The sequence below is a fragment of the Coturnix japonica genome, chromosome 4 (assembly GCF_054131305.1).
Source record: "Coturnix japonica strain WE chromosome 4, WE-NBRP24, whole genome shotgun sequence".
NCBI lineage: Eukaryota > Metazoa > Chordata > Aves > Galliformes > Phasianidae > Coturnix > Coturnix japonica.
The window spans coordinates 40,126,380-40,138,433 of record NC_140666.1 but is presented as its reverse complement, the minus strand read 5'-3'; the positions used below and the strand labels follow the sequence as shown (position 1 = coordinate 40,138,433).

The following is a 12,054-nucleotide window of genomic DNA, read 5'->3' as shown; positions in this document are numbered from 1 at the left end:
ATTATGAGCTTCCTTACCAACAAATTCCTCTCTGCAAAACTTCTCAATTTCATCTCATTCACAACATGTATGATTCCATGAAATAACTACAACAGTAAAATCAACAAAGCACAACTACAATAAGATCTTCACTGCAAATGTATAATACTTTTCACAATTTATTTTCACAGCCTGAAAATAAATAAATAAATAAATAAATATATGTCATCTCTGCAGCTCAGCCTGAACCACATTTTGGAAGCTCAACTCAACATTTAAGTTACTTATTACCATCTTGCAAATTTGCTGCTTACTGTAGCTGCACTAATAAATGAAATAAAAATACACATACAAGAATCAACTCACCATGCTGTTCATTTTTGAAGAAGATGAGCTAGCTCTCTGCTTCCGTAGGCTGTTAAGCTCCTCTGCATTGCCATCCTTTGGTTTTATGATTAGTCGACTGCTTCCAGCTGTGCCTTCTGAGGAGGATCTGAGCCGCTTCTCAATAAATCTGCCTTCTCGGTATGGACTGAAGCTATTGGCAAGACCAACTACAAATAAACATGCAATCAGCAATGGTTATAGAGGATTATTCTCTACAAATATTTTCTTACAGAAAACAAATGACTTTAAATGTTTAGCAATTAATCACATAAGATTCTAACAGTGATAATTTCAATATTGTATCCTGTAGAAAACAGATTCTATTTAACTAAATAAAAGCTTAGCCTATCCTTCCTTTCCCTCTTCATTCTTAGAGGCTTCCAAACTTGTTGTCCAGTAAAATCTATCAGAGAAACTATCACTGATTCTCTGGTGCAAAAACATAACCTGCCTTAACTTTTGTAGGGCCAGGTCACATCTTCGTTAGCAGCATGTATAGCACAGCTCTGCATCCATGCTCTCCAAACTCATACTGCAGGCTGAATCCCAGTTCTCAACTCGCATTAAGTAAAATTACATCAGAAAAGAGGAAGAAATTGCTAGGGCAACTTCAGAGATGGGGAAAAATGGAAAATAAAATAGCATAATGTCCTGGTTATGTTGGTATTCCATATCATGACACTGTGCAACAAAAGGCTGAGACACAGTGCACTGTGGAGCTGTACTTCCTAGTCTTATGTTCTTTATAGCAGTCTCACATGTGTTTTAATTCTCCACAAGGAAGATACACTGAGATTCACTACATTTCACAAGGGCTTCCACATGACCTATTATTCATAGTGATAGGGGTGAAGTTTTCTCCAGGTTCCAGCAGCCCAGTAAGCAACAGCATGGTCATAACCGCCTTCTTCTCTCCCATTTGAGTTATTAATTATAACTCTTTTTCTTGTTATCTTACTTTTTCTTTTACAATTTGTAGTAAATTTGTTATCCCTTCTTAACTTAATTGGGTCATTTTTTTTCCCTTCTCCACAGAAGGGGAGTAGGGGGTCCCCTTGCCCTGTCACGCTTCAAACTGTGACACATAATAAATGTAACGCATGAAATCTTAATTTCTTTTGCCTTTTGCAAGAGAGCAGACATTTCCTTAACAGTTTTACAAAATGAATATATATATATACCACATAAAACTACATAAGCATATATTAAGAAATATATTACATGTCCAATCTGGTCAGATATTTGAGTCAATTTTATGACACTGTCGACAATGAAATCTGCCCTGAGACCAACTACGAAAGAGAAAATACTTATTGTTACATAAAGTGCACAGAAATACTTTACATTGGTGCCCAGTTTAAAATACATTTGGTGTTCAAAACAGTCTGTTGGCAACAATAACAATACTTGTAATTACATCTTTCCAAACACTACAAACTTGCTACGCTCTTTTTTTTTTTTCCACATAGTAGGATTTTCTGCACTTTTTCATCAGTCCTTAAACATGGTTGATCACTTTCTGATTTTAAATACATTCTTCACTACACAAATCAGGGAGAAAAAAAAAAAAAAAGTACATCTGGAATAGAATTAAAAAACCATAATAATTAATCATTGACTTCTAAGCAGTGTAGTATTAGCTACAGTGTTTCGGTGAATATTAGGTTCATTTACAAAAGTCTATTACACTTTCAAAACCAGTTAGCTGCCTTACAGGAATACAGATTCAATATACGATTGCTGATACACGATTAGGAACACACATGGAATTTGAAATTCATCACTTAGTGACGCTCCCTGTTTTTCATTTTAACTACTCCACTCTACTAATCAGATTAAGAAGTGTGAGCCCATTTCACAAGTGAGCCAAAGACATCAAGACAAAGTGCTCAGAACAGGTAACTTACTTCAGTTGAAACATTTTTTTTTTGTCCCAGCTGAATAAGGTTCAAGATAAGCAGGTCTCCTCTCATGAAAGCTAATATAGCGGATTAATTTGAAGTTACGTAGCCATTTATGAACAAAATGCCCAACAATCCCATACAGTGAAAAACAACTGAAGAGTAAGATCGCTTCCGATTGCTTATGATCTACATGACTAAGTAAGTGTCCCAGTTTCTCCAGGAGAATGCTTCAGCAACATTTCCCCCATCCGCAATGCAGGTCACCTCATCACTGCAACGATGTAGAGAGAGGTGAAGTTGGTCAAACAGGACATGACAAGCTGGCTAGGCCTGATCCCCTGGTTGGCCCACAAAAGTTGTGTGATTACAGTTCACATGATGCGCTCTATAACCTTCTCCAATACTGAGGTCAGGCTTCCCCTGAATCTTTCTTCCTACCCTTCTTGTAGATGAGTCTCACACTGGCAAGACTTCAGTCATCTGTAACCTTCCCCAGATGATCAGGATTTCCAATAAATGATGAAAAGTAGTTTGGTGAGCACTTTTGCCAGTTTCCTCAGTACACTCAGGTAGAGTACCTGTGACACCCATCCAATCCCATAGACATTTAGTAGTCTACAGGAAGAGTAAATCATTGTTTGCTCCTGAATTACAGGGAGTATTATTCAGAAGAGTTGTCCTGTAAATGGAACTTTGTGCTTGCTTAAAACATACTTCCCAGCTTCTATGATATTTGGCCTTTCCTGACCAGACTTGCAGACCAGTGGTACAAATCTGGCATAAGTCAAAGCCAACAGATACCTGTATTTAAATGGTGTGATCTAGGCTGAAGTGCATGGAAAACAAAGCCAAAATGACTGAAATTCTACAAGTTATCACATATTACATCTCAGGCTGATATTAAATATAGTTCTTTTAATCAGAGCAGCAAACAATTTTCTTTGAGATTTTAGTTACAATTTTCTATAGACTGAGATCCAGGAATAGCTTATTTACTCCATCTTGTTAGTATTTTCAAACTCCTTTTTTGTATGCTAAAGACCCAGCTGCTAGTTAACTGGCTCCATTACATAATCTTTGAATTGAGAATCAGCACACTGTCATTTCAGATAAAAACATAAATATATTATTGTACTCTGCCACAGTAACATTTCCTAAAAACTATTTCATAGCATCACCTAAATAAAAGCATGTGCATATCAGGAACTTTTGTAACCTAGAGTACTGCAAAATAGAAAGTAAATTATTGCTCATAATCAGCTAAAAGAGTTTTCTTTTTTGGCATTTTTTCTATGTCAAACAACACAAGACTTTGACTCAAGTCCAATATAGTCATGCCTCAAAAAATCCCAGAATTTCCATTCAGTAAGAGGCAAGAATCAATACTCTTTCTTAATGCATTTTCTATCAAAGGAAAACATAGATACCAACATCACTGATGGATGTTACTACTACTAAATGGTAAAATATGACACCCCAAAAAAAAATCAAAGGCTTTTCTTCTATACCTCTTTTTATTCTGGTTTAAGCTTTATTTGGAAGGATAGAGCAATTCATAACTTTTCATCTTTCTAGATAGCACTGACAAACATTTAATGGTCAATCAATCTCTAAATCATAACAAAGAAGAAAAAGAAAGCAAGCCAGTTCCAAAACCATCAAACCTCACAATTAAATAACAGAGTACATACCGTTAGAATGGTTTGTCTCATATCCCTGCTGTGTTTTAAAGGACTGAGGTTCAGAACGCTGAATAATTTTAGGCTCAGTTACAGGAATTGTTTCTCTCATATGCTTAGAGAACATGCTTTCCTCTTGGTCCCCACTCAACTCCTTTGCTGCTGGAGAGTGCATTCCTGGTTCTTCTTTATGCTGCAACGCAAAGGTTTCTAAATTCACCTTTGCTGAGTTCATTTCTCCTTTGTGCCTGGCATCTGTACCAAATAGTTCATTGGCTTGCAATGATACTTTTGTTTGATTAGCAGCTGAGGTTTTGAACAAGGAATTAGATTCAATGCTACACAAGCTTGCATGACTTGCAGGAGATACAGCAGCAGACTGGGAAGTACTTCCCACATAATCCATTTCCTTCACTGTAACAGCAGCAGGATTAAAGATTGTCTGAGAGGTAGAGACACTGTGGCCAAAATCCTCTGCTAGCAGCGCTCCATTCCCACTGCTGGGCAGAGCATCAACCTCTGAAACAGAATCCTCTGTCAATGTCATGAAGTCAGAGGGGGTCTGGACAGCCGTGAGGTCAGCTGAGAGCAGTGGAGACTGCAAAGTGCTCCCCACACACTCCGTCACCTCAGCTGAGCATGGAGAAGAGGATGCAGAAATCACTGGTTCGCTTTCTACGTAGGATTTTATCTCCAGCATGCACCCAGTCTGAGGCACAGAAGAAACTGATTGACTTTGTGGAACTGGTTTGGAAAATTTGTAGTGTGATGAAAAAGATTTAGGGAGAAGTTTTCGTGTGGACTGCTTGACAGAGCAGCGGCTCTGCTCCTCCACAAAGCCAGAATCATCACCCTCATTTTTGCCAGAGCTTATGCAATTTATGAAGACATTCTTATTAGCTGAAGGCTCCTTTCCCTTTTCAAAATCATCTGTCAAAGACCTCGTTATCTTTTTGCTGCGAGAGCTGCCAAAGCTAACCGAATGCCTTCCTCTGCTTTTAATGTGCTCCTCCAGGCACAGTTTTTGAAAAGTGCTGAGAGAGGGCTGGGCACCATTTGAGATGTTAACATTCTGGCTGGCGGCATCAGGCTTTTGCTCCCCCCCTTTCTTGTTATGGAAGCTAATGGAAGGAGTTCGGAATATGCTCCGGCGCTTGCCTGTGCTCCCTGAGCTGGAGTTGGTGCTGGATGGGGAGGATGTGTGCACACCCACAGCACTGGCAGAGGAAGGTGAAGAAGGGAGGGAGTCATGTCTCCGGCTAATACTTCTCCTGAATATTGGCAACCGAGATACTAGAGTTGATCGCCTGGATCCCGAGTCCCCCATCAGGGCACGAGGTGTTCACAATTCTTCACAGCCAAGAAATTAATCTGGGGTGAGAAAAAGAGAATAATAATTCAGCCTAAAGGCCAAATGAACAAGTTTTAAGTCAGCCAAAACACTTGAGACATCAAATGACATCAATCTTACGTACAGCTCCATCTCATCATGCATACTAGAATCAAAATTATGTTCGATCTGCAGCACCAAAATCCTAGTAATCAAGCAAAGATGTGACTCAAAACATTCTACACAAGATATACAATTCCATACATTATGCAATGCATATCATACTGGGTAACAGTATAAATCTACAGAATACACAAATATTTCACCCAAATACCCCTTGTTATTTAAGATCTTAGAACACATCTCCTTTTAAAACATAACCTCTCTGAGATTATTGATTTCTCTACATAAAGCAAAACATGATTTTGGTTTTCTAAACATCATTTTTGCAAGTAAACCAAACTAACAAGATTTAAAGTCTTCAATCTTGCTGTCCGGTTGGATTTTTAATTCCTTTATGTGCTCCTACGAAAGGCAGTATGTACCATCTTTGAGCAAACAAAATTCTAGTGTTGCAATCATGTTCACCAACACCCATTCTTCCTAGAGAACGTTTAGCTCTAGCAATTCACTGTCAAAATGTATGACCACTTTGACAGATTTGAACTTAAAATTCCATTTTAGCAGTTGTGTAAGATCCTCTTGAAGCCATTTTTCTTGCTTAAAATCAGATGTTTTTGCCATTTTTTTCATAATTAGCAAAATGTGTTTTGTACAAATGTTTGGTGTCTTTTAATATTTAAGAAATAAAAACTTATATTAACAGCATAGCAGATATACCATAATAAAACTGATCTTTAAGAAGTATACAACAGTTGTTCCTCCTTTTGGCTCCTGCCATATTAAACTACTGTGCTGAGTGATAGGACCACTGAGAGAGCAATAAAATCAGACAATACGATCACAAGAACAAGAGAGGTGTAACGCTTCAGTGCAACTTCCCCAGTTGCAAGTGATCAGCACATAAGAAAAAATATCAGCTCATTTATCTAAGCAGCATTTGTACGTCAAGGGCAAAAGCCAAATTCATTCATCTAATGAGGGATTTAATACGCTTTATATGGCTACAATAAATATATATGAATGGTATGTATATTTATATAGTGTATACGTATACAAACATACAAGCATATATTCAATGGGTACTTATAACTACATCTATATTATATCACTTTAAAAGAAAGAGTAATGATAAAGTTTAGAGATTTGCGAATAGACTTCTGCCACCACAGCTCCAGTTTGAATGTGCACTATCAAGCAACCACAATTTAAATAGCAAGAGGAATCAATTAAGTTTTCTAGTTTATGAAGGGAGACACAGCTTGCAGTCACTGATTTCTAGAACACATCGTCAATTACAAGCTAAAACCTGAGCTGGATAATACCGAAGTCCAGCAATTGAACTGACACAAATTTAAATTTCAGTCTTACAGGGACAGAATTGGTGGTACAGGCAAACAAGCAGCATATCAAAATAGCTTTGCATCAAGTAAACCAAGTGACACAAGGACTATGATATGCAATGCCCCTCATGTTTATAATGCCAAGAGAGGGAGTACTGGCAGCAGCAGAGTGGATCCAGGCTGTCAGATCACGTGAGGACTTACTTTACACTACATTCTTCACCTTCCCACAACTCAACCTGCTGAAAACACATCAGAAAGCTCCATTCAGCCCCTTGACTCTCTCCACACAAATCTGTTTTTAGCCACCTTCAGATATATTGTGTTAATTCAGAAATATTGTGGTGGTGTTGGTGGGTTGTTTTTGGGTTTTTTTGTTTGTTTGTTTTGTTTTTTAGTTTTTGTTTGTCTGTTTGTTTTTGCTTCTGTGAACATGTGCTTGCAGGCATACAGATGTGCACAGACAACACAGGAATATTCAATAAGACTGTGAAGGCCCTTCCTATTATTTTAATCAGACACCATAATCACTGAAAAGAGCTCTTAAAATACAGTTTCACAGCTGCAGTAGATAGCCCAAATATTTTTAAAATATATTAAATTGCTATAGATTTTGTTATGCTCAAACAAATTATTATTCACTCCGACTGTATGCTCTGAGGCCCACATCTTAAATATCAGTTCACCAGAGATCAAGCCTTCCTATTGTATAATTAGGAAATTAACTCAACTAAGAGCCAAAAGTAGTATAAAAAAGGAGAAAAAAAGCATTTTAGAATTTTTATTGCAAATGGAATTACATGTCTAAATAATAATAGACATTATTCCTATCAACCAATCCCAATGTTACTGCCCAGGAGGTAGCAGTCTTTAATGGAATTCCTTGCCTCTAACAGCAGATAACATTGATGGCATTTGCTCATTCTTTCTTCCTTGCCTCTTGAAGGCAGAGCACACACAGGTTGTCAACACCTCTATCATCCAGGCAGCAGAAATCCTCACACATTAAATAAGCTCACTACGATAAGGTATAAGCTCATTATAATCAAGTATAAGCTCATTAAAACATTTACTATTCTTTCTAGGGAAACAATGGGTATCATAAAACATTTCTGAAAACAAATACAGACATGTATGCAGGAATGCTTAATTGAATATGTGGAGCAAATTTAAGTACTGAAGTTTAGCACTGAGTCAAAATGACTGTTCTACTTGCAATATAGAAAAGAATATATATTGGTATACAAAATTATAAGTCTATTTTTTTTTTCCTTAATTCAGGAGGCTTATAAACTGCCATCTGTGTTCTATTATTAACTAAATTAAAGAGGTGTTGCTCCCTTTCAGTCTTCACATTTCCCTTAATTGCATTTACTATTTTATAACAGTAAATCTTAAAGAGTAAAATTCAGTTCAGCTGCATTGTTATTTCCCACACAGCAAAATGTTTATTCTGTACCAAGCCACTAATTTTCTATAAACAATATTCTTAGCCCTACTGACAGAGCTGTTAAAAACAAAAAGAAAAGAAAAAGTAAACCATACAGAAGTAGCATTGCAAGGGCAAAAACTATCTGTAATTCAAGGCTAACCTGGACTTTTCCTACAACAATCACAGCTACTCTTATCCTGCACATTAATTCTAGGACCTACCACAAAGCTGCTTTTACCTTCAAGGAACAACACACTTGTTAGAACACTAGCTAGAATACTAGTCATGCAAACAAGAAGGATCTACAAAAACAAGACAGACAGGTCTAGGATGGTTTTCCATTATATCAGCATCCTTAAAAAAATAGAGTAAAATTGCACAACCATCACATCATATGAATAGTCAAAATACAGCCTGAATATAACATACCTATATATATATATAAAATATATATATAAATAATCCATATAAGTATATATATATAGAGAGAGAGGCCAGAATGTAACTACATGATTCAACTTGAGTCGCTACGAATCCAACTAGCCAGAAATAACATTAAATACTGTTTTTGTTCCCTTCACATCCCCTCCCCCCCGCCCCAACAATCTTTTAATTTCAAATTACACTTATATTGTGAAAGAAAATTGAATTAGGATTCATTCTTAACATGTTAAATTTTGCTCATAAAGGAACTTAACAAATACACAAACTACTACTTTCTAAATCATTTTTTAATTATTATTTCTAAAACCCAAATATTACTGAAACTGAAGTGCTTACTTGAATAGTACAGCAGAAAGTTCAATTATGCTTTTTACGGGACAGATTTTTGAAGTTCTTTATTTTCTCTCATAATATTATCTCCTTAAAACACTTCACTGCAGCCAGAATAATGGAATGGAATAATGGTGGATTATTCCATGATCTGCTTCTCCTCAAACATTTGGCTACAGCTCCAAAATTCCATGCTCCCATGTTAACATCAATGCAAATAAGAAACAAAGTGTGAGGCAAAACATGAACAAGACTTTTTCCCCCATTCTTAGCAATAGTTAATCAGATATAAATAGTTTCTTTTCACATTGCTCTACACCAAGATATTGCAGAAATGAAAGTAAGAAAAAGAATAATCCTCTGATTATTCTCAAAAATATACTGAATACTTTGTTGCAAGAGAAAACACAGAGACCAGATGTTTTAGACTTCTTCCCCATACAAGAGATCTTAGGAAGAACAATCCAACCAAATTATATTATACAAAATATGTAAATGAACAGGGTAAGGATTCTACAACACGCTCCGTACTTCGTATGTTGTATCACGCCAAAAGAAACAAATGTCTTTCAACTTTTAGTTAATAAAGGCAGGAAAAGGAAAGTTCAAGTACTTACAATGAGTAAAATCATCTGAACATTGCCCAGTGTCTTTACAAAAATCTATTGGCTGATCGCTAGCTGAGGAATAGACCCCAGTATTTTTAATTTCTCCTTCTGCAGAGCGTTACTCACAGAGCTGTGCCAGGGCACACCAGGTATTTCATAGAGCAGCTCTGGCTGGGGCGTTTAGACACCAGTAGATGGAGCAGTCGATCTGCTTTTTAACTGATTGCAAATACGACAAAGCATGAGCGCCTTCTGCACTTCTCACGGTCTTTGAGACAAATTTAGGACCTGAAATTGTTTGTGAATTTTACCATTACCATAAATACCTGTCCACAATAAAATCTAATAGATTGAACAAGCAATTGCCATGTGTAGGCCTATATTTTTTTTTTCATTGTAAAATACTACCTCTACACATTTTCAAAACACATCTTTCCTAAAGATGCCCTCCTTAAAGACATACCTCCTAGAAACAATAAACAGTATCTTCCATAAAAAACTTGAAAATGAGTAGCTAGCTATCTAATAGTCTAAACAGGATTCTAAATGACAAATACTTGAAACGCCCCAGCCCTTAATCAAAACAAGAACAGAAACACTGAATCAAGAATCATTTAATAAATGAAACACACAAGACTACTGTGAATATTTAAACAGAGAGCACGCGAGATCCTCGTGTAACATCTCCTGCACCGCAGAGATGTCTGCAGTGACCACTTGGCTCCAGACTTGCACAGACATGAGGCTGACACCAGGGTACTACAAACGTCTAAATTAACTCCCAAACAAACACATACAAAATAATTTCATATTCAGCCAGTCAACAGAAGTCTGGTGCAGCACAAGGCAGTCATGATGTTCTGCCCATTAACTCAGCAGGCAGCTTCACAGCCCGCATATCCCACACTTAGATACTTAGCAGCTAAGCACCACCGCCTTGAACATTATTCCAATTTTCCCAAATTTTGTTTCAATCTTATTTGTGTCTCCATCATATTTATTTAATTTTGTTTTTTTCCTTTGCATAGACCATTAAATCCATTAGAACACTCATTCTGTATTTAAAACAAACTTCTGTGTATAAAGCCTTCAAACTTCATCTGTTATCAATGATAATATAATTGGTTTAAAACAGCTTCATTGAAAATACAAGCAAAACCAAACTCTTTTATAACAGAACACATTCACCAGCTAAGTTGGATTGTTAATATAGAAGTAATGTTTTCACAAATGAAATTTTGCTAGCATTTCCCTCTAATATCTAAGCTCCAACTGCTTTTCTGAATAACATTCTCTCCTTTTCTTTCAACGTGCATATAACCCTAGCCACATGTTACTAAGATCAATAGCCTTGTTTGTAGAACAGTTGCCACAGCTGTATTTTATGTATCTGATTTTATAAGCTAGAATGATCTTGGCCATCACTTACAGTTTGATTTTTCCTCAACAGTTATTTATAAACAAAGCAAGACTGACCAACATATAGAGCTGAATTTTTAGAAAATTTCTCATGTCTACACATGCATTCAACCCAACACATCATTCCTTTCTGTACTGCACTGTGTGTAGTGCTTTCAGAAGCAGCGAAGGAAGAAAGCAAATTAATTTGCAGGAAGTAAACTGGAAGTCACACATACATCAACACCACTGTCTCCAGTTCTGACTGACTGGTCAAGTACAAAAAAAACCTGACAGCTCTTATAAGTCTTCAACTGCTATCCCCAGTGCTTGGATTAAATCAAAACCACAGCAAACATTAAAAGAAGAAAACTAGAGATGTTATCTATATCCTCTCCTGACTTTAAATTAGGAAGAAAGCATTAGCATGAAATTAGTCATATGGCTTATTTACTGATTATCACTAAGTAAGCAAGCAAGTCGGGAAACTGAACTCTAGAAACCTTCAGGCTATAGCTCTTACTTATGTGAATTTCAAATACCCAGTACCTTAAATTCTTATGCCCCTTTCTAGCATCTACCAGCACTCCTGGCCATCTGGAGAGGTCCCAGAGGACTGAAGGCTTGCCAGCAAAACTCCCATCTACAAGAAGGGTTGTAAGAGGACCCAATAAACAGCAGGCCAATCAGCCTGATTTCAGCACCAGGGAAGGTTATAGAACAGGTCATCTTGAGTGGGATCACACAGCACGTGTGAGACAACCAGATCAGGCCCAGGCAGCATGGGTTCATGAAAGATCCTGCTTAACCAACCTGATCTCCTTCTATGATCCAGTGACCCACCTGGTGGATGAGGGAAATGCTGTTGATGTGGTCTACCTAGACCTTCAGCGAAGTCTTCAACACTGTCTCCCACAGTGTTCTCCTGGAGAAGCTGGCAGCCCATGTCTGGGACAGATACACTCTTTGCTGGGTAAAGAACTCACAGGATGGCCTTATAGCTCTCTACAACTATCCAAAAGGAAATTGTGGTGAGGTGGGTGTCAGCCTCTTCCATTTAACTAGTGATGGGACTAAAGGGAAAGGCCTCAAGTTGTTCC

At 37.2% G+C, this 12,054-nt stretch overlaps 1 protein-coding gene across 8 annotated transcripts in view; it reads right to left on the bottom strand.

Annotated features, from left to right (window-relative positions):
- The window catches only part of CCSER1 (coiled-coil serine rich protein 1), a 562,640-nt gene that overhangs the window by 498,507 nt on the left and 52,079 nt on the right, over nucleotides 1-12,054 (bottom strand). For 7 of the 8 annotated variants that reach the window (XM_085545025.1, XM_015861337.3, XM_085545028.1 and 4 more), the window contains exons 2-3: nucleotides 3,962-5,320; nucleotides 346-533 (exon numbers count right to left, since the gene is read on the bottom strand). In XM_085545025.1, coding sequence (XP_085401151.1) covers nucleotides 346-533; nucleotides 3,962-5,276 — 1,503 coding nt within the window. In that variant the 5' untranslated portion in view covers nucleotides 5,277-5,320. Of the gene's footprint in view, nucleotides 1-345; nucleotides 534-3,961; nucleotides 5,321-12,054 lie in introns of those variants that run through there. The other variant, XM_085545031.1, reaches the window with a different exon arrangement.